Source organism: Poeciliopsis prolifica, unplaced genomic scaffold (assembly GCF_027474105.1).
Source record: "Poeciliopsis prolifica strain line A6 unplaced genomic scaffold, Auburn_PproV2 SCAFFOLD001, whole genome shotgun sequence".
NCBI lineage: Eukaryota > Metazoa > Chordata > Actinopteri > Cyprinodontiformes > Poeciliidae > Poeciliopsis > Poeciliopsis prolifica.
Window position 1 is genome coordinate 3,870,656 of NW_026562376.1, and position 23,783 is coordinate 3,894,438.

General features: G+C 40.0%; 1 protein-coding gene across 1 annotated transcript; it reads left to right on the forward strand.

Moving 5' to 3' along the window:
* Positions 1–23,783, forward strand: sf3b3 (splicing factor 3b, subunit 3). Its single transcript, XM_055036948.1, has 27 exons — positions 1–92; positions 1,267–1,387; positions 1,568–1,723; positions 2,475–2,645; positions 3,160–3,332; positions 3,539–3,680; positions 4,352–4,464; positions 4,607–4,744; positions 5,270–5,373; positions 5,452–5,617; positions 5,703–5,798; positions 6,978–7,050; positions 8,808–8,959; positions 9,164–9,319; positions 10,189–10,344; positions 10,986–11,129; positions 11,508–11,630; positions 11,741–11,895; positions 12,324–12,498; positions 13,152–13,357; positions 13,444–13,600; positions 15,663–15,788; positions 17,733–17,945; positions 18,365–18,463; positions 21,720–21,863; positions 22,446–22,550; positions 23,159–23,783. The coding sequence occupies exons 2-27, from the start codon at positions 1,318–1,320 to the stop codon at positions 23,297–23,299; spliced, it is 3,654 nt and encodes a 1,217-aa protein (XP_054892923.1). The 5' UTR covers positions 1–92; positions 1,267–1,317; the 3' UTR covers positions 23,300–23,783.

A 23,783-nucleotide genomic window follows, 5' to 3' on the forward strand; every position in this document is an offset into this window, starting at 1 on the left:
AAGACGGACCCCTGCTTCGGAAATCTTCAGAGAAACCTTTGAATGGATGATTTTTATCCGCTGAAATCTCAGACATCTAATTAACTACCCTGGTAAATATTTTATTTTGCACATCTTTAGTCTGTTTAGAGCAAAGCAGATGCTTTATTGCGGTAGAATGTGGCTGTTTTTCAGTGAAGCGGGTGCATCTGGCAGAAAGTGGCGCTGCGTATGAAAAACGTAAAAATGGAGGTCAAGTCGACTCAAACAGGCCGAGTTTCTGTTAAAAACACCGTTTTTGTCTGCAGATGTTGATTACAAAGCAGGAGTGTGTGTTAATATTTATTAACTTTTCATTAGTGGAGTTACGGGCAGCTAAACATGAACAATGAACTAGAAGTTTGCAAAGAAGAAGCTAAAATAAGCCAGTTGTAGTCCAGAAACCACATCACTCAGACGAGTTCCCTTCACACTGGATCAGATTACAAATCCCAAATGTTGTGAAAAATTCAATTAGTAAATTTTGAGCTCCATATTAACATACTTAAAATATATAAAAGTATAATTTCTTTGCGTTTGCAGAAACAGCTGCTGTTATTTTTGTAGTAAAGACCTCTTAAACATGTTTTATGAGTTATGAAAATGTCAAGATGTTTGTAAAAGTGAAAGTTCTGGTTTTGTTTTGTTGAATATTGAAGAGTGGTTCTCAATGTTGGGCTCGAGGCCCGCAGTGGGCCATAGCGTGCCAGGCAAAGGGTCAGAAGATGCCCTTCAAAAATCTCATTTCTCAAGAATCTTAAAAAATATATATAAAAATATACTTATTCACCAGGCCAAATAACCCAATAACAAGAACTTGACGCTTTTGAAATTATTTTTTTCTTACTCTATTTGAATGAAGATGCAACAGACTGATGTTTGAAAATTACATTCTTGTAATTTCAGTTTTTAAAGCGTTTATTCTACGTAATACAAGTCTATTAATGGATTTATGGAATATGGGTGGTGTTTGTTAACTTCTTGTTTATTCATTCTGTAGGAAAGCTAGGTATACTGAAGCATTTATAAGTAGGGCCACAATCAAAATAAATCTGAGAAAGTTTGTAAACTGTCCATGTCCTAATTAGGTAATTCCAATTTTAGTTACTGTTGACATTTTTTTTTATTAACTGAGTTTAATATTTATTCTTTTTCCAGCAGGACTCTTAGCTGGACATAGTTAAGCTGCTGTTTTAGTAACTACATAAAACATCTTCCAATACTGCTTTTCTTCCCGTTTCTTTGTAGTTCTGGGTTGAGTGCTCCGTTAGCCGTCACAGGACAACAGCGTGAGGAACCATGTTTCTCTACAATATCACCCTGCAACGGGCCACCGGCATCACTCATGCCATTCATGGAAACTTCTCAGGTGAGCTTCCTCTGCATATTTTTGCTTCCTGTTCAGTCGGGTTATTTGGCTGAGCTGCTTACAACCCCTTTTGTTTGGAAACTGTCTTTGCTTCCTTTGCTCTTTAAAGTAGAAGAAGTGATTTTAATATTTATAGGAAGCTTTGCGCAGATTAAGTTTAGTCCGTTTGTGTTTTGGTAGGAACCAAGATGCAGGAGATTGTTGTTTCCAGAGGAAAGATCCTGGAATTATTGCGTCCGGATGCGAACACGGGAAAGGTGCATACCCTCCTCACGATGGAAGTGTTCGGCATCGTCAGATCCCTGATGGCCTTCAGGCTCACAGGAGGAACTAAAGGTACGTCGTCATGGAAACGCTCGCTCAAATGCAGAAATTAAACAAGCAACTAACTACCTGTGGCTTGAAGAAACCATAAATTTGATTCCAAATCATGGATTAAATAGTTCGTAGTTTCATTTAATATGTTTTTCATTTTGATTTGCAACACCGATTTAGATAACTTCATAATTTTGACAGAGTAAACTGTTTATTATCAAACGTCAACATTCATTGAGGTCTTGCATTCATACCGCTCACTAAACGGCAAGTTTTTTTAAAACTTTGATGGCATTTACGGAACTATTAATGGGTCAATAACTGAGTTACTACATTATACAATAATTTAATGTATGATGTGGAGGAAGTATTAATAGTGTCTTTAAGTTAGACATCAGTGACAAATTCGAAAGAAGCCTGGCCTTTTGTCTGAAGCAGGTTGATAACTGTCTTCTTACTGAGAGCTATCAAGAAACTCTGAGAGAATTTATTCCAAAACAAAAGATCTAAAGTTTTTAACTTTTAAATGCCTTCTTGTTTCCAGACAATAATTATGTTTTCTCTCTGACATTTCCCAAAAAGTTCCCTTTAGACAGTTTCTTATGTCACTTAATTCATTACTGAAAATATCTACTTTGAATTTCTTTCCTTCAGTAAAACCATTCGCACAGAAGAGTGTTGTCATTGAGACCCAGCGGTACTGTAGTTGGCTCACCAGTCAGAGAAGGAGCTGCAGCGTGTGTAACTGTGTGATCTGTGTTTGTTTCTGCAGATTACATCGTTGTGGGAAGCGACAGCGGCCGCATCGTCATCCTGGAGTACCATCCGTCCAAAAATCAGTTTGAGAAAGTTCACCAGGAAACATTTGGGAAGAGCGGCTGCCGGCGCATCGTTCCTGGACAATTCCTGGCCGTCGACCCAAAAGGAAGAGCTGTGATGATCGGTGGGTTGTGTTGTACATTTCACGCAGGTTGGGTAGAGGGGTTTGTGATAGTTTGCCTGACCTTTATTCAGTCTAATTCTGTGTTTCTGAGTCATTTGAAAAAAGGTTTGTTGCAGTTTATTTTTACAAGGTCAAATAATATTTTTTCAGTGTCTTTGGCTTTTCTACTCTTGACTGAACAAATTAAAAAAAATTTTTTATTCTTTTACATGTTTGACCAAGTTTGTGAAGCTACAGGTTTATATAAGTGAGCTGTGTTGGTGTAGAGTTAGTAAATACATTTGAAATTTTATGTCTTATGTTTTAATAAAATGAACATTTTAAATCAATTCAGCTGTTTTTCTGCATCGTTTCAGTATCAGCTGCTACTAAATCTTATATATCTGTATTGGTATGGAAAGTGAAAGAAGTGCATCTCTTGTAAATTTATTAGTGGTGGATTTCCTTCTCCACCCAGTTAAAGGGAACTTCATGGATATAACGTGTGTGTTTATTTTTCCCCTCTTTCTTTCAGGAGCGATAGAGAAGCAGAAACTGGTCTACATCCTGAACAGAGACGCCGCTGCCAGGCTCACAATCTCGTCTCCTCTGGAAGCTCACAAAGCCAACACGCTTGTTTATCACGTGGTCGGAGTTGACGTTGGCTTTGAGAATCCCATGTTTGCCTGCTTAGAAATGGACTACGAGGTGAGCTGTCGGAAACCAGTTTATACGTTCACACAGCTGAGCCTTTGGTGTGATGAGTTTGTCATGTCTCTTCTCTGACTGTCACTGGAGAAACATTTACCTTCTCTGACCTTAGAAAAATCTCACATTCACGGTTGATTAGAAAATAATCGCATCCATCAGGAATCCTGTTATTTATGTTTTTCGTTTTGCATATTTATTTTCAGGAAGCCGACAACGACCCGACAGGAGAAGCTGCTGCAAACACACAGCAGACTCTGACCTTTTATGAGCTGGATTTGGGTCTGAACCACGTGGTCCGGAAGTACAGCGAGGCTTTGGAGGAGCATGGGAACTTCCTCATCACCGGTATGGATGTTTAAAACATTTCTGGAATTATATTTTTAACATTACTATACAGTTGAGGCCATAAACATGACTAAATAATAAATACATTTATTACATCTACCAGTAACTCACTGCTAACATACCCTTGCTAGCGAACAAACTAGCTAGCATTTCTGCATCTATCATAGGTAAGTACAAATTTAACGCTGGACGAAGTTGAATTTCTATTGAGATATAGCTCTTAATTTTCACTAATAATGGTTTTAAAAAGTCTTGCAGTGAAACCGGCAGAAATTCAGTAAAATACAAAGATGCTTAAGAGCAGAAAAAAAACTTTTCTTATGTAAAGGCGCTCACACCAGCTGAGTTTCCACTGACCAAACTTAGAATTACAAAAATAAATTTGCTTATTGGAACATGGCTTTTACAAACTAGTGTTTTTCTGACATTAGCGTTAAGCAGAGAAATGCTCTGACCTTCATTGATGGATTAATTGACGGGGTAAATTATTGACTGATCAAAGTGTTGATGATGTGATGAGTTTGTCATGTCTCTTCTCTGATGTAAGAAGTGGAGAAACATTCAACTCTGATCTTAACACAAATTTCATCATAACCAATATGGCGGCATCGTTTTATCTGTGATTCCTGTGAAAATCAACCTGTTGCTGTTTCTCTTTCCTATCCGTTTAGTTCCCGGCGGTTCGGATGGACCCAGTGGTGTTCTGATCTGCTCTGAAAACTACATCACCTACAAGAACTTTGGGGATCAGCCCGACATCCGTTGTCCCATCCCCCGCCGCAGGGTGAGTCCTGGTGACCTCGTTGACCCTACGGTGCTGTCCTGTGACTGTTCTGCCTCTGAGGAGCCAACCTGCTGCCACTCAGGTAAAACTGCAGCTGGTTTTATGCTGATTATGTGAAAATGTGTTTGTTTTTATTCTACAGAACGACCTGGATGACCCTGAGCGCGGCATGATCTTTGTCTGCTCAGCCACCCACAAAACCAAGTCCATGTTCTTCTTCCTGGCTCAGACCGAGCAGGGAGACATTTTCAAGGTCACGCTGGAGACTGATGAAGAAATGGTGAATAAAAGCTTTATTTTCTTTTATGATGGGTTTTCTGGTAATAAATGTTTCAAATTCCTTTTTGTGTTTTCATGTTGAGGTGGACATTTATCATGATAAATTTCTTCTGTTGATTTATTGTTCTGACAATAAATTCCAATTAGAATAGAATAGAATAGCATTTATTGTCATTGAACAGGATTCAACGAAATTTCTATTTAAAATAAATATACTATTTAAAACTTTTACTACTTTCTCCAATATTTTGTTCAATAAAAGCATAAATTTGGAAATTTATTTGTGTGATAGTAATCACTCTTCTTTTTGTGGCTGGTGTCCTGAAGAAACACATCACAATGGGAATGTTTTTCATTATGCGTGTTTGTGGGACAACAATTGCTGTGACACACAGTCACAATCATACAGTTATCTAAAGAAAAATTGATAAACAGTTTTTAATCTCCACTTTTATCATTATCGTAACTGTTCCACAAAATATTGTGGTTAAACTTTTAAGTTTATATCATCCATCTCTATTTTCAGGTCACTGAAATCCGGCTTAAATACTTTGACACGATCCCCGTGGCAACAGCCATGTGCGTCCTGAAGACCGGCTTCCTGTTTGTGGCCTCAGAGTTTGGAAACCAGTGAGTTCTCCTGCTGGTTTAACTCAGTCGTCCTTCTTTTCTGTCGGATCGGTGAAACTTTGCCTCTGATTCCCTCAGTTATCTCTACCAAATCGCTCACTTGGGCGACGACGACGAGGAGCCGGAGTTCTCCTCGGCGATGCCGCTGGAGGAGGGAGACACCTTCTTCTTTCAACCTCGGCCGCTCAAAAACTTGGTGCTGGTGGACGAACAGGAGAACCTTTCCCCCATCATGTCCTGTCAGGTCAGTCCATCGAGTTTGACTCAGATTTATCAGGTCTGCACCATAAGATAAAGGAAAATATATCTGTAATCTGTTTTTTCTATAGATTGCTGATTTGGCCAATGAAGACACGCCTCAGCTCTACGTTTCCTGTGGACGGGGCCCAAGGTCCACACTGAGGGTTCTTCGCCACGGACTGGAGGTAAACCCCAACCTGCTGCCGCATCAGTACAGACCCTGACTCGCTCTGCCGGCTGAAGAACTGATGAGCTTTTCATGTCTCTTCTCTGATGAAAGCTGAAGAGTCTTTGAAATATTCTGATTTCAGCTTGAAGGCAAAGTGTTTCTGTTTTGTTTTAGGACTGAAGTGATTAATTGGATCGAATCAATTATTGAAAAAGTGGTAAATGAAAAATCTGTTGAACGTGACAAGAAAGTATCGGATTATTTGTGAGAATAATCAATCGAATAAAATTAAATAATCAGGAGCTGAAATGATTCCTCGAGTGATTCGAGTACCTCAATTATTAAAATTCCCAGAGGAAAATCTTTCTACTTTTATTATTGAGCACCGTGTTCTGGCCGGGTCCTTACTTGCGTTGAGCAGCGCTTTCACTTCCGCCTGAGTTGAAAAACTGGACTGATGTTGATATGCGATAGTACTACTGCTGTTATGTTAGATTTACCAATGTTTTATTTTTTTATCCGATTATTAATTGTAAGAATAATTGATAATTACCTGATTGCTAAAATATTTGTGTACAATAACCATAAAACAATCATGAGTTGCTGCCTTATTTTTACATTACGTCCTGGTAAAGGCTGCTGATGCCAAAGCACTGAGACACACTTGTTACTGTTCAGCACATTTCCTCCTGTTGCTCCATTTCTGTAATCGTATCCAGTTCCCTACTCATCCTCAGAGAGACCCAAAAAACATGAAGATCTGTTAGCAATTCATCATAAATTGTGAACAAAAGTTTTAGAAAACCGCAGTAAGCTTCTCTGTTGTCAGAAATGATACTCTGGCCAAAGAAAGAGTTTCTCCCTGCTGTGGAGCATCACAGCTCAGCCAAGCCTGGACTTTTCCTAACTGGTGCTTTCATTTTTATGCACTCCCAGTCTGTCCCTGCTGTAGGATCAATAACACGTTTTTACATGGTTTTGTTCAGAAGAGACCAAAGTAATACAAATAATTCAAAACTGTATTTGTGCATCACTAATGTTAAACAGTGAAATTCTGTTTATCGTCAATTTAAATGCTTGTAGTGGCATGTGTGATCATCAAAGTGCCTAGCCCCTCTCATTATGTGTCATAGTTCGGAAAGTGGGTGAAAGAAAACTGAAATGGGATGAACGGAGAGTATTTTCCTGTGTTCAGGTTTCAGAGATGGCTGTGTCTGAGCTGCCTGGTAACCCCAACGCCGTGTGGACCGTACGCCGACACGTGGAAGGTAACCAAACAGGCACAGAGCAGAAACGCATTCTCAAATAAGTAAATTACAGCTGTTTATAGTAAAATATGAGCCTTTAGAGGGAGTAATAAATGCAGGACATTCAACATCAAGCGTTTTACTGTTTTTCTATAGTGGCGGTTTACAGTTAAACTCCATTCGTCTCTATTTATTTCTCCTTTTCCATAACTTGTGAATCGCTCTGTCGCTCTATCCGATCGCAGGGCTGATACAGGTGCTTAAAATCCTTGAAAATTCTTGAATATCAGTTTGGTGTTTTCAAGGTTTGTAAAGTGCTTGATATTCAAACTGGAATATTTGTAATAACTTGAATCTAATGTTTGATTTTAAGTCTGAATTTGGAAAGCGTTACGACGAAACCAGATATTTAAAGATAATAAAAAGAGACACACATTTTTTTCTGACAGTCTGAAGTTAAATCAGATCAAATTTCTCTTATTTTAGGTCATTTAGAATTATCAAAATATTTTTTTACCAAATGAGATTTTTAAGTAACTTTCTCAGACCAGTCAGATGCATCAAAACTTTACATTTACTTAGAATGTTGAAACTATCATTATATATCAACAGTAATAAATAGTGAATTGAAGCTTTCTGTATTGTTTTGTCTCCAAAGTAGATGGAAATTATTTGAAAAGTGCTTGATTTATTTATTTTTTTCTCCCAGGAGCGACCTCTGGTGGCCACAAATGAGACAGAAAATTGTTGTTTTAAATCAGTGCTTCTCAATTATTTTCCGTTACGCCCCCCCTAGCAAGAAGAAAACTATTCGCGCCCCCCACTCCCCACCGTGACTATCCATCTCTGCATAACATTTTTTCATTAACATTAAAGAAAAAAAGAAAGACATATGGTCAAACTTACAAAGAATAACTTTATTAAATCGTGTTTTAAGTCTGCAACAGAAAAGATTTTAAGTGCATCAATGCCTGAAATTAAAAATAAATAAATCCATGTCTACTGCTGCAGGCAGTATCAGCTCCTCTGCTATGGTGTGGGGCTTTTTGCACTGTGCAATTTGGTACGCCACCTTATATGATGCTAGCAGCGCTCGATGGTTTACTGAAGTAGCCTTCACAAAGCGGGATGACTGTTGGCAATATTCAGCACGTTTTCGCTGAAAAAACTTTTATCGGCGTGATTGGGATGTAACGTATTTAAGTGACGCGCTAATTTATTTGGCTTCATGCTGTCCACTGCGAGCATTTTTAGACACAGCAAACACACCGGTCTTTCCTCTTCTCCAACTGTAGTCACAGTGAAGCCAAGCGCTAAATAAGATTCGTCGTATTTCCTCTTCTTAGCTTTCGGTTGACTTTCTGTTGTCTCATTATCTTTGTCTCTCTCCGCTTTTCTTTTCATTCCTGTTAAAAACTTTTTCATGTTGGGGGTTGTTGAATAACGGAGGCCATAGACAGAACGCAGTCGGAGCTTTTTGTTGACGTAACACTGCTAACCAAGGCAAACCTGTTGTCTTGTAAGTCGTAAAATGTTGCACTGTCGCAAACGTGACAGAAGTAACAATGAGAGCGCCACTGCCGCCTACTGTGCGCAATTACACTTTATACTAGTACGGCCAAAAAAAAGCCTGTTCCCCAGGATCACACGCGCCCCCCCAGGTATCGCACCGCGCCCCCCAAAGGGAGCCCGCCCCACTATTTGAGAAGCACTGTTTTAAATGAAGAGGCTGTTTAACGTTTAAAGCTTCAAGTTTTTGATCTCCCTCTGCTCCTCAGATGAGTTCGACGCTTACATCATCGTGTCTTTCGTCAACGCCACGCTGGTTCTGTCCATCGGAGAAACTGTGGAGGAAGTGACAGACTCAGGGTTTCTGGGAACGACGCCCACTCTGTCCTGTTCCCTGCTGGGCGAAGATGCCCTGGTGCAGGTGAGTGTTCACTGCAGACCCAGTATGAGGATACTTTTACTTATTGACCTCTGACCTTTTGCCTTCCGTAACTAGTATGTAGGAGAGTAGAAACAGCTGCGGTGGGCCCGTTTGTTTCTTCCCTGAAGCAGGCGTTCAGGGATAGTGGTGTGAGGAGTTTGGAAGCGTTTCATCTTGTTTTTTTTTTGCTTCCGCCTCGTCCAGGTTTACCCAGACGGCATTCGTCACATCCGAGCGGACAAGCGTGTGAACGAGTGGAAAACTCCTGGGAAAAAAACTATTGTCCGCTGCGCCGTGAACCAGCGGCAGGTCGTCATCGCTTTGACCGGAGGAGAACTTGTCTACTTCGAAATGGACCCGGTAATAAAACAGAGATGTTCTATTTCTGCTTTATTTAGCACTACCAGTGTCTAAGTTTATGGATCAATTATTCTTTAAAGCCCAGATTTAGATTTTAAAAATTCAGACAGTTTTTATGTGTCAGAAAAAAAAGGGCTGAACATGATCTGAAGGATGACGATGCTGTTGCGAGACGAAGGCTGCGAGACTTATAGCTGTGTACCGAGAAAGTCCAAACAGTCCTGGACCGAAAGATTTAAGATTTAGAAGAACTAAAACCAGGTGTTATTTCCACTAATGTGTCTAAATAATGTAAAACCAAGATGATCTGTTTTATGACAGTTTTGACTAACAGTAAGAAAGTTTTGCCCCTCATCTACTCCAACACTGTCCTTTAACATTTTTCAACAGAACTGGGGAATGAAAAACACCACCATCCTTTCAGTATATAATACATTCAGTCACATCCATGTTACGCTTATATATGGTGCTGTTTCCTGTTTCTGAAGTCCATGTTAAAATCTGAGTGAAAAAACATATTTCTAACTATTACCTCCAAACATTAGATTTGTGTTTATTTGCATTTGTCCAACCAGGATGGTGTCAGCATAAATGAATCACCTGCCTTAAAATATTCAATTTTTAAAAACACTGCAGTCTGGAACATCTGGTACATGATAATATGCAGAATAACTTCCAGAAAGAGGAATTGTGTCTTTAGAGCTGAAACTTAATCATATTATCAGAATAACTGATTACTAAAATAATCGTTAGTTGCAGGCCTAATAGCCTTTGTTTGTCAGTGGATCAGCCTTGTGTGGAAGAACCCACCCTGAGTGGGTATTTATCCTGCGTTTGGGGCTCATAACGCACCTCTGCTTCGTCTGCAGTCGGGTCAGCTGAACGAATACACAGAGCGGAAGGAGATGTCTGCAGACGTGGTCTGCATGAGCCTGGCCAACGTCCCGCCTGGCGAGCAGCGCTCCCGCTTCCTGGCTGTGGGCCTGGTGGACAACACGGTCCGGATCATCTCCCTGGACCCGTCGGTACGACACAAACACCCGGGTTAGAGTGAAGCATCCTGTGGAGCGGCTCCACGCTCTGGGAGCTTTAAAGCTGATTTATTGTCTGTTCATTGAGGTGTGACTTAGGTTGCATTATCCTCTTAGTTAAGGATAGTTTGCAGATGAAAGACAAAAGATCCAGAGATTCAGTCACATAGTTTTAAATGTTAATGTTTTCCGAACATTAAGATGACTTCAGAAATCATTCCAAAATGTTGGGCTTGAGTTTCCTGCAGGATGGATTGTGTTTTTCTGTCTTCTCAGGCCAGCAATGTGTTTTTCTGTCTTATCAGTTCCTCCCTTCCCAAAAGGAAAAGGTTTATGTTGCATGAAGCTTCCCTGGAGACCCAAAAAGAAGCACTTTAGGGATCAACAAAAACTTTTATTCCAGTCCAGCTGCATATTTCACTACATGTCAATTCCAGAGAGCAGTTTTTGTCATTCACATGAACTTTTTAGACTTTTTGGAACTGGCCTGGTTTGAAGTTTGACAGTTGGATGCAGAACATCATATTTGTCTTGAAAAATAATTCCATAAACTGTGCAGATGTTGTTGTAAACTGCAACTATGGTTTTTCCCCTCAGTTTTATTTGTCCTAACTTGTAAACCTTCACCACCTCAGGACTGTCTGCAGCCGCTGAGCATGCAGGCACTTCCTGCGCAGCCGGAAAGCCTGTGTATCGTCGAGATGGGAGGCGTCGAGAAACAGGATGAAATCGGAGATAAAGGAACCATCGGCTTCCTCTACCTCAACATCGGCCTGCAGGTATTCCTACTTAATTTATCCACATCCAGGAAGAAAACCCAACATACATTGTTCTGTCAAAACCGTTAACTGAGGATAAAACAATTGAATCAATTATTTATTGTTGATGATTACTTAAATGATTAATTGTAATCAATTAATTATTAACTGGAGAGCATACGTACTCAAAAAAAAACCCAGCCATTTTTTGAAACAACACAGTAATTAAGCCAAAATGAATTGAGTTATTTGTATTTTTAATGCCTTTTATTTTATTTTTTCACCATTTTTAAGTTTATTTATTCTCAGCAGACATGTTGAATTATGTTTTGTGTTTTGAATCTGAATAATGTAGTGATAGATCATTTGTTTAAATGTTTTTTACTTTCTTTCTTGTAGAATGGTGTTCTGCTGAGGACAGTATTGGACCCGGTAACTGGTGACCTGTCAGATACCAGAACCCGGTACCTGGGGTCCCGTCCAGTCAAGCTTTTTAGAGTCCGGATGCAGGGACAGGAGGCCGTATGTCCCTTTTATTTATCACCAGGAAACATTGAGCTGAAATATTTTTGTTTTGCTGAAAATGTTTTTTAGTCCATGTGGAAAAGTGAGCTGTTTGGTCTTCCTGGCAGGTTCTGGCCATGTCCAGCCGCTCATGGCTCAGCTACTCCTATCAGTCCCGCTTCCATCTGACGCCGCTTTCTTACGAAACGCTGGAGTACGCGTCTGGCTTTGCCTCAGAGCAATGCCCTGAAGGCATTGTGGCCATCTCCACCAACACTCTGAGGTAAGATTCAGGTTTACCAACAACCCATGAAATGCTAAATTATTTGGATTTGTTGTGGATCTTATTCAAACTTTTCTTGTTGCTAAACAAGTTAGCATCTATGTTTTGAATTCAAATATAGTTTTATAAATGTAACATCTGTTTAGACAGGAGAACCTTGAATTACTTTAACCTTTGGGATTAATGAAGAATTTCTGAAATTGATTAATTTACTTTCTGATTCTCCTTCAAGCGAAGTGAAAACACATTTTTGCTATTTTTGTGAACTTTATTACAATAAGAAGATAAAATCTGAGTACAAAGTCTGAGTGCATTTCCATATGTAAATGCATTAAATAATGTAGCATTAATAACCGGATTATTATTATTGATTGGTTCATGCTGAGGTAAATTTAACCAGTTAAAAATTTTCATTTTTTTTCCTGCAGGATTTTGGCTCTGGAGAAACTGGGGGCCGTCTTCAACCAGGTGGCGTTTCCTCTGCAGTATACGCCCCGGAAGTTTGTAATTCACCCAGAAACCAACAACCTCATCCTGATAGAGACCGACCACAACGCCTACACCGAGACGACCAAAGCTCAGAGGAAGCAGCAGATGGCTGAGGTGCGAAGAGTTTCTGACTTATTTAAGACTCGACTGTTGACTTCTTCAGGATTTCTTTTTGTAACTTTGCATTTCCTACTTAGATCATCCTCAATCCATCGACTTAAGCCCCAACCAAGTAATGTGGTCATTATTATGAAGCTACAGCTAACATAAACAAATTGTTAGGGGTTATATAAACATCATATAAAACTTCACTGGCTAATAATCGAGCTCATCCTTTTTCAGTCACACATGACATAAAGAATGTTACTGAGGCGAGTCCAAGTCAAGTCTTATTTCTGACTCAAGTCTTTATCTCTCTGCCATCAAGTGAACCAAGGAGCAAAAAATGCGCAAAACTTTCTGTTTTATGGGATGGGAAAACTTTTCATACCAGATCCAATTTTAATCACTTGTTTTGCTTTTATTTATTTTTTTCTTAAAAAAAATCAAAATGGTCTCAGACTAAAGAAATTAGTATTGGTATTTGTTAGTATTGGCAAATCAGACTTTTTAAATATTTGTAATTGACAATTAGCCAGAAAACTTCAATCGGTGTGTAAAAATTTCTGGTAACAATTTCTGTTATGTCGTTAAAAATGAGGAGGTTTGGCGGATGTTTGGTGTGGAAGTTTTTGTAGGAAAGCCGTAATCCTCTGATTCCCCTGCAGGAGATGGTGGAGGCGGCTGGTGAGGATGAACGAGAGCTGGCTGCTGAGATGGCGGCAGCGTTTCTGAACGAGAACCTCCCTGAAGCCATTTTCGGCGCGCCTAAAGCTGGAGCGGGTCAGTGGGCTTCACTGGTGCGACTGGTTAACCCCATCCAGGGCACCACTCTGGATCAGGTGCAGCTGGAGCAGAACGAAGCCGCCTTCAGGTGAGCAGGATGGAACGCATCCCATCTCACTTTCCTCACCCGTCGGAATCCTTCTCACTGGTTTTCTTCTTCTTCCCCTTTCCCAGTGTGGCCGTGTGCCGCTTCCCTAACACCAGCGATGATTGGTTCGTCCTGGTGGGAGTCGCCAGAGACATGATCCTCAACCCCAGATCTGTGGGCGGTGGCTTTATCTACACGTATCGCCTCACTGCCGGAGGGGAGAAGCTGGAGTTTGTGCACAAGGTGGGTTTGATAACTGGGAATGTGCCCACCTCCATAATTTAACTCTCCATCTGGGATTCCTTCCCGCTGCCTTGATGACAAATCTCCTGCCATGTGGTTAAGTTGCTCCCCTCTCCTCATGTTTGACCCGGTCACCTCGAGTCTGCAGCAGCTGCTTCTGATGCAACTGTCATCAGGCCGATCATGTCTGCGAGCTGTACATGCGGAAAAGATGGAGCGATGTGTTTTGGGATGAAGAAAAGGGAAAATTACTCCCATCTAAGTCTTGAAGGGGTGGTATTACGTATTTTCCAGTCTCATTGTGACATTTATAGCACAATCAATTAGAGCTGTAACGATTCATTGAATGATTTGAGTACCTGGAGTATTCAAATTTATCAAGGTTAAATTATGTTTTACTATTTAATGTCATACATTGCACCTGAATGATTATTTATTAATGTAAAGTGGGCCTTTTACATTAATACGTTCTGCTGGATGATAAATTGTTCCAGAATTTATTGCGAAAAATGATAATATTGTTTTTAGAAAAAATGTGGTAGCAACTACAGAAAGGGACAATTTTTTATTTGATTACTCGATTAACCATCTGAATAATTGACAGTCTGCTCGATTACTAAAATAATAATTTACTACAGTAAAGTAACGGTTACCTCTAATTGTTACGAAACTGCAATATGTTAAATTTGACTTACAAAAAATTTGACTATGGAAATTAATGCCTTGAAATTGGGCCTCTGTCTCTTTAAGAAACTCCTACTCTTTGTGAAACTCCAGCTTCAGGAAGTCATCACAACATGGCTCCTATATTAACCCTTTAGCAGCGTTACGCTGACAAGAAGCTTGTATAAAGTTAGCTGATGTGCTGTTCGGCGTGGTGTTTGCTAATTGCTTCCGGCTAGTCTGAAGGAGCTGAGCGGGGGAGTAGCAGAGAAGGCTGCTCTGTGAGGTAGAAACTTGAAGGCTGCAGCTCTGAGGCGGCGGCGCTAGGACAAACACAGCTGAATGGTTGCCATGGAGACTAAAGGGTTTTTCAAACATGCATGAAAAAATTAAGGCAACATTCCAGGTATGGTTTTGACAATGGAATAACAACATGATAAAAAAATTTCGAAAAAGTACATTTTACATAGCACTGCCCCTATATTGGTGGCAGAGAAGCCCGCACCATCTCAGCTCATTTGGGCATTTCCCCAGAAACCAGATCGGGGCGGAGGGGATCGGCGTGAATCAGCGCTTTTTGTCACCTGATGTGACTGATGAGTCAGCGTACTTCAGAGCCGCATCGGCCGCTTCTTTTCACGGAGCTTCAGGACTTTCCCAACCACTTCGCCGGATCCCACGGTCACTCCGCCCGATCGCACAGATTGAGTTTTTATCCAGAACTCTGAGCTGGAAAAAGAAGTTGGATGAAACGTGGTGACAGACGCTTCGGCAGACTCTCATGGATATTTGTGGTCTAGCAAAGCAAATAATGTCTGGTCTGCTGGTGCTGAACGAAACCTGAGGAAAAAGATCCAGGTGTTTCAGATTTTTCTGCTCTGTAGCATTTTTACTTTTTCCTCTACAGGACAGGTTCTTGTTTCCCATTTCTGATTCCCTGTCATCAACTTTATTGTTTTGTTTTGCATGCAAACACCACATCTGGGAAGCTTCCTGTGACAAAATCTGTCGGTGCAGATTTTTAACCTTCTATTAAAACTTGTTCTGTACTAAAAGCATTTTAGAGTCCTCCAGTTTTAATCCTTTACCCCTAAAAAGCAAAAAAATTGAAATGGACACAAAATCTTGCCAAGTTATTTTGGTCTAGTTTCTTGTGCATTTGCAATGAGACAAAACTAATACACAAGTAACTGTTTTTAGCAAGACCTAAGAGCTTGTTTTAAGTCAATAATCTAAAATTGGCGAAAAAGTCCATGTTATATTGGCAGACTATTAATTTTTAGGAAGACATTTTTCCCAAGATAAAAAAAAAACACTTGACAATAAATGTATAAATATGGAAATGTGACACAAAGGAACTCATATCAGTGTTTGTTGTCCCTGAACTGTGTGTTTCCAGACTCCGGTGGAGGACGTGCCGCTGGCCATTGCACCGTTCCAGGGACGCATCCTGGTCGGAGTCGGAAAACTGCTGAGAATCTACGACATGGGCAAGAAGAAGCTGCTGCGCAAGTGTGAGAACAAGGTAAGAAAAGAAACAGTTTCCTGTAAAATAAAAATATTCTGAGTCTTAAACCTCAGCTGGTTCTGTGGAAGAATGTCATGTTCTGGTCCACCGTTTTAGAAAAACAGCTAAATTGACTGAAAGTGTTTTATTTTTAAACATAAATGTACTGAATTACAAATTTATATTATAACCGTGGGCCAGTAGCTCACACTTAAATAGTGTCACAAGCTTGGTGGAACATGTAAAAACAACTTTAAGTTTTCAGTGTAATTAGGAGGTTAACAGCCAATATAAATATAGATAGTAAAGAAACTGAAACTGACAAAAACAACAGGTTTTATTAGTAAACTGCAACAAATCATCTTTCAAATGGTTTAGAAAGGGCAGTTAGGGGATTCAAAATATAATGTAAAAGAAATAAAACATGACTTTGCTCAGAGCACTAAGCATAGAATTAGATTTAACAGATCTGCCCTATGGAGCAGGCACATTTTCACAGGTATCAAATCTAGAATTGTTTCCGATATCAGGACTGATACAGATATTGATACTGGATCGGTGCATCTCCACTGATTTCTTCTTTTGCTCTGTGATTTGCTCATCAGAGTCGGAAGGGAAGCAGATGAAGGAGTGACATATTTTCTTTGACAGTTTTAATTTTAACTCCATGTCCAACATCAGTAAATTCAAACCTTTATCCCTCTTATTGTTTATTGAAACCTCACCAGTTGTGTGTGTTGTTTGATCGCTCCCACCCAGAACAAGAACAAGTGAAGTAAATCCTTAAAAGACCAAAATTAATGTTACGTTGTTGAACATGGAATGTGGATGGAAACTTCTGACCACAGCTGTACGTTCATTCTTTAAAGTCTTGATGAAATAATTGATTTACGGTTTCTCTAACGTCTCCTGCCTACTGAAAGCTCTTTGGAGGGTGGAACTCGGAGGCTTTGGTGGAGACTCTGAGGTGTCTGTGCAGCTGCCTTTCGGCTCACCCACGACTAACTGATTTGTTATTCAGAGTGATCCGTATCGCTCTGAATAATAACTCAGCTTTTACATTAATCTCAAAGCTGCTGCAGAAACAAGAGAGATTAAAAAACACACACTTTGAAATCTTCATCCTACCTGTTGCCTGATCATTATAGCGCTTTGGTCATTTTTCCCCTGCGTGTTTCTCTGCACAATAGATTTAAGTGACTAGTAGTTTGTACAATGCTGTGGAAAAAAATTCCCGCGTTACAAATTGATTTTCTTTCAGTTGAAATCTGTAAATCTTTAAACAAATCTCAGTTGATATAAAATGATGTAGCTGCTTTGTTATTAAAGCATGAATTATGATTAATCACAAGGTTTGGAAAGCTCAGTTCAGTTTACAACTCTAAAATTAAGAAATCAATAATATAGAACCTATATGACAATGTGAAGTAGAATAAACTACTATAAACCGATTCTTCCATTTGAGAATAGGAGGAATAAATGTCTAATGGCCCTAATACGGCGTCATAGTATCCTCAGTAGAACAACATAAAAACATATTAAAACTATGCTAAGTTGAATTTTTTAAACTTACGGCAACAGAACCAAAACTGGTTTCATAGCACTTAGTTTTACACTTCACTCAGCTTACAATCGCTAAAGTGTTTGAGCTGCAGTAGCGCTTCAGATTAAAGGGTTGGTAGCTTTCGTCTGAAGAGTCTGGGTTCTGTACATGAACCTTGTCAGAGTTGAAGAAGTTTAAACTGCTGACAAAAAGTGCAAATTTCCTCCAGCATGTTTGCAAATCTTTCAGGATGCACACATCCTGAAAGATGTGTGCAAAAACCGCCGTTTTTATCCAATCAAGATGCATTTTGTTTGCATTGAGCCCTCAGGAATGCTGGAAGTCCCACCATCTGCATAACAATTAAATTTTTGAAGCTGTCGCCACAGAAGTGTCACTGCTCTTGCTTCGTCCTGCAGCACGTTCCCAACCTGGTGACGGGCATCTACACCATCGGCCAGCGCGTCATCATCTCCGACGTTCAGGAGAGCCTGTTCTGGGTCCGTTACCGGCGCAACGAGAACCAACTAATCATCTTCGCCGACGACACGTACCCCCGCTGGGTGACGACGGCCTGTCTGCTCGACTACGACACCATGGCTTCTGCCGACAAGTTTGGCAACATCAGCATCGTAAGTGCAGCAGTATGGACGTCCATATTGGAGCAGGATGCTCTTCTTGTTTTTTTTCCTCCTCTTTCCACTTTCTGAAGCAAACAGCTGATTGTATGAACATAATAATAATTGTAATAATTCTCATTTATCAAGCTGTTGTTACTGCTTTGTAGCATTTGTTTCAGTTAACGACGTTGGACCATTTTAGGACTTTTTCTTGAACTTTCCATGTGTGATCTATGCATTCCCACACTGTAATTCAAGACCTGATGTCTGTAGAAACACATGTAGCTCCAACATGTTGCACTAATTTCAACCCCAGTTCAAATAGAAAATGTATCCCTCATGTGAGTTCTTCTAAGAATCCTGACCTGTGGGAGTTTAACGAGATGAGAAGACAAATGCGTCTTAATTCTGTGGTTTGTTTGTTTTCCCAGGTGCGTCTTCCTCCCAACACCAGTGATGATGTTGATGAAGACCCCACAGGAAACAAGGCCCTGTGGGATCGAGGTCTCCTGAACGGAGCATCACAGAAGGTAAAAACAAAAAAAGTCCAATTGAGTCTCTTTTATGCATTGGAGTCTTAGGACCATGCTAAGAAAATAAAAAATAAAACAAATTACGAGAATAATGTCTAAATAATACGGAAATAAACTAGAACAATTACCAGAACAAGCTGACCCAGATATTTTACCTAGAACTCTAACTGCTGATTATTTTAGAAATTAATTAACCGATTGTTTATTTCAAAGATTAATCAATTAACCAGATACTTAAAACTGGCAAATTTTGCAGATTTTACTCTTTTAAGCAATATTAGAAATTCATTCAAAGATTAAAATCAATTCTTTTTTAAATATTAAAATAAAAATTTTATTGCCTAAAATGGATTAATTCCTTTAGTGAATTTGAACTGAGTGAATAAGAAAATGCCATTTGGGGAGTTTTGGGCAAAACATTGAGATTAAGGTGTTTTTATCTTATATTCAAAATGTGAATATATTCTATTCAGTTTGGCTTAATTATTACTCTAGTTAATAATTAATCGATTACTAAATTAGTTGATAATTGTTTCAATAATTGATTATTCACAATTAATCGACAGCAATCTGTTTAATTTGTCATACAGAAAAACAGGATTTGTTAAGTTATTTTAATTCACACAGTAATTACAAACTTTTTGGGTCAACAAAATTGACTAAAATGAAATGAAGAAAAATTACAACGGGAAAAAAGCAGATTTCAGAGATGTGTGAAAAGAAAGTACACCCCGTTACATCTTTATTGAACCTGATAAAACGTGGATCAAATGTGTGACAACAAATACAGATGAAGGATCTGAAAAGCTAAATAAACTAGAATAAAAGTTTTATTTTTTTTTCTCTGAATGTTCTTTTGGTTAAAGTTGAACATCTACAAAAAATGTTTACAGAATCCGAAGAACTGTCGCTTACAAGAACGTCTGGATCTCGACTTGTTTCATTACACATCTTGGCAGACTTGGCAATTAATCATCATTTTCATTTTACTTATGAAAACTCATGATTAATCCAGATTAATCATGATTAATTGGAATTATGAAAAATTGTGATTAATCAGAATTTTGATTAATCGTGATGAATTGGTTTTCATTTTCCTAATGAATATTGTGATTTAATCATGATTAAAGCGATTAATTATTTCAACCCTCTCAGAATCTGCTGACTCAGTGGATTCACGGAGCTGCATGTCCACTGAGCGTTTCTGAATCCATTTATCCACACGCTGACAGTCTGGGCCTCCAAGGTCAAATCCTAACCACAGATAGACGTCTGGAGCCCTGCTGTTCATGCGCCGCTGGAAACGACTAAATTAGAGACCAAAGCTGGAGCTAAACAGAACAAAACCTCTCAGAGGAACACAGAAACCAAAGAGAAAACTGTTTGACCGCTGGGGTTGAAATCTCTGATCTGCTTCCTGCATTGTTTCTGCCCTCCACTGCTTCTTCTTCTTCGCCAACCGCGGGTCGAAGCTCCTCGCAGCATCGCTCAGCCGCATACTTGAGGAGCTGGTCAGGATCTGTTTAGGTAGCAGGCAGAGTGGGAAAGTCCCTCCAGTTGAGACATGATGAGCTGGTTCCAGTGTTTGTCCCCTGCACCGTTGATTCATTTGGAAATGTACTGCGGCTCTATTTATAACCACGAATGGAAACGCAGAGAATGTCGGCTCGACTTTCTGAGAGTTTTACATTAAATTAGAAGCATTCCTCTTTCATTTGATTAATTTATTGTGAGAAAACGCGGTCAGGTGGACGCAGGGCGAAATGAAAGGGACGACTGTCTGTCCACAAAATGCTCTGTGTGGAGCCGAAGACGAGTCCTCCGAATGACTGTTGGTTTTTAGGAATACAGCTTTTTCTCAAATATTTTTGTTCATTTAATTAATTTGAACATGTTGCATAAACAAAACGTTTGAATGAAAAAGAAAAAAATCTTCCAAATTGACTCAAAAAGTCAATTTTCTGAACCACAAAGCATCAATCATCCATTTAGACAACATAACAAAAACAATATCTATTGATTTGCCTCATAACAAGGCATTTTTCCATAATTGAAACAATCTGACAGTGAAACTAGAACTATTTCACCAATTTTTCTCCTGCTGAAAAGTTGCCGCCTTAGTTTTCAAGTTTTCTGAAATATTTGCTCTAGAAACTAGAATGTTATCTTCCGTTGTCATGAAAATGCTTCTCTTGTCAAACTGGATCTGGAACATAAATTGATTTTATTTTACTTCAGGAAAATCAGGATTTGTTTTTCCACTAACTTGCTCTCAAAACTCACCATCTAGTTATTTGTTTATTTGGACTTTAAATTCAGGTCAAATCTATGACAGAATGTAAGTGTCAGGTTTATTTATTTTGTTTGTTTTTTTGCGAGTATGAAGTCATAGTATTTCTTGTACTGTAGCACTACAAGAAAAAAAGTCATATGACAAAGTGGAAATGATATGAAAATAAAGCTATAAAGTCGCGTTGGCCTGAACAATACAATAGAAAACCGCCATTTAATTAGTTTGTCTGCTACATTTCCTTTCAAAGTAAAGAGGATTGCGCTTATTTTATTTATTTTAGCCCTTTGTTTTTCTTGATTTGCCTAATTTTAGACCAGATGATAATCTTTCCATCAAAGCAGAGTATTTCCTCTCATCACTGCCGCGTGTTTGCCCCACATTCAGCTGGCTGATTGGGGGCAGGGTTCTGCAGCGGCTTTGTTTACGTGTTTACATATCCATTCGCTCTGACCGCTGTGATCAAAAAGCGGAGTTGTGGTCTTCCCGTGCCGCTCGGGGGGCTTCGCCACCCGTCACGGGGCGGCTTCACACACAGCCGCCGTTGTTCGGCATCAGAGGGAATCTGCGGTCTCTGCTTATTTGTGTCTCACCGCAGGTTCTGTTTCAGCATCAGCTTTGCTCCCTCTGGTCTCATGGCGTCAGCATCACTTGCGACCGGCCCAGTCCTGAGGTTTTGCCGCCGCTGAATGCCGCCTTTGTGCCCCAATGCTTATCTTCCACTATGTGCGGTGAGCAATATGGGATTAAACCCAACACTGGGTCGACCCCGGCTCGGATGCGGCCGTTAATGTGCGGCCAGATCACACAGACGCCGAAGGCCTCCGAGGTCTAAAAGCGCTCCATCTGACCGGCGTCGTGATGTCATCGATTAGCCTCGGCTGAAGCCAGGTGCTGTGTGGTTTTTTCAGCCGGCAGTTTCTGGGGCAGCTCAGTCACCTGCGGCTTTCTGTTCGTCTCCAGGCGGAGGTTGTGGTGAACTACCACATCGGAGAGACGGTGCTGTCGCTGCAGAAGACCACCCTGATCCCCGGGGGGTCGGAGTCGCTGGTGTACACCACGCTGTCGGGGGGCATCGGGATTCTGGTGCCGTTCACGTCACACGAGGTAAAACTGCTGCTACACACAGAGACATGGCAAAGGAAAAAAATAATCCTGTTTAATCTTTCATTTCAGAAAAAGTCCCTTTATTTCTGGTAATTTTGATGTTTTTGGCACATAGAGAATTAGAAAAAACATTTTAATTTTACATAAGATCAATAAAAAAAGTTTGGATTTTTAACAGAAATGTCACTTCAATGCATTCAAATGTTGGCGACTGCATCAATGCGGTGTAGCATGGAGAAGATCAGCCTCTGGTTTAGGAAGTTCATGTTGCTCTGGTAGCCACCTTGAATAGCAAAGCGTTTAATGTGTCGTCCATTAAAGAATCACAGAGTTGAAGTTCTTGAATGAACAACAAGGATTACAGGGCAAGTCCTTGTTGTCTATAATTACAAGAATTATTCTTATAGTTCTCAAGAGAAGGAACTGAATGTTTCACTCTGTGATGATTGAGTTTCTGAAATGAGGGATGAAAATGTTAAACCTTTTCAATTTAAGTTTATTTTTTTCGTTGTTTTAAACGTTGCCAGCCGTCTTCTCTGAAATGTTTCTCAGATGTTGAACGTTTTTCCATCTTTTCTCCAGGATCACGATTTCTTCCAGCACCTGGAGATGCACATGCGCTCCGAGTTTCCTCCGCTGTGCGGCAGAGATCACCTCAGCTTCAGATCCTACTACTTCCCAGTGAAGGTTGGTGGGATTTTACTGGAGATGCTTCATATAATCCAGCGACTTTCGGAAAAAAATGAGGGGAAAACATTTTTTAACACCTTTCAGTATCTTGTAAAACCAATTTTGTGTTAAACGGCAGCGGTCTGCTTAATTTGTGATGCAAAATAAGAAAGATGTATTTCTTTCTGTTATTTGTCTTTCTCCCTTACTGTCGGTTGTCTTCTTTTTCTCCATCTTTGTCTTATTTTCTTTTTCTCTTTCTGTCTTCTTCTCTTGCCCTCTTTAGCGCCTTCCTCCGGGAATCTGTTTACTGTCAACCCAACTTGTGAAGCAGTTGCTGAATTTTATTTGGCATTATTATTTGAAGCACTTCGGTGTGCTTCATTTCGGTTTGTCATAAAATCCCGATGAAATGCGTTAAGATCTGTGGTTGTGATGCGATGAATTGCGGAAAAGTGTAAAGGATTTCTGAGCAGATTATGAGTTTGCCTCGGATCAGCGATTTATCCCTGAAGATACGAAACCTCTCTTCAGATCTTTGATGAGCTTTTTGCCGAAACAGAAAGTTGAAAGTTTTAGTCCAAACCGGAAACGTTTTAACCTGTTGGTTCGTTCCGTTCCCGCAGAACGTGATCGACGGCGATCTGTGTGAGCAGTTCAACAGCATGGATCCGCACAAGCAGAAGAGCGTGGCGGAGGAGCTGGACCGAACGCCGCCCGAAGTCTCCAAGAAGCTGGAGGACATTCGCACCCGTTACGCTTTCTAACTGGCCAGCAGGGAGCCACGTTTTTACTCACACCGTCAGGTAACGCCTGCGCAGGAAAGACGCAGGTCACTGAAGAGAACTGTAGTTTTTCACGGAGGCAGAAACGTTCATAAGCACAAACCTGTGGAAAGGAATTTTCTGCCGCTCCATGAAGCTGGAAAATTCCTGATTTTTCTGCTGACTGATCCCAGCAGAACGGAGGAAATGTTTTATGTTACTGTGCATTAATTAGTCATAGTTTCAGCCTCACCTCCACCTGTTTGTGTGGCTCTTCTCTGTCCTGCTGGGTCATTAGACGACTGGGAAAGTCATGGTGGAAAAACACTGGTCATCTGCTCCGGGTGGTAAATTCCCAACCTCAGCCACAGACGACATTCCAACAAAAAAATAAAATGAATAAAAAAATCAGTGGACGTTTGAGTTTATGGGACGGGGGCGAACATTTGTTGTTTTTTTTGTAAATAAATCTGTTTTTATAAAATCA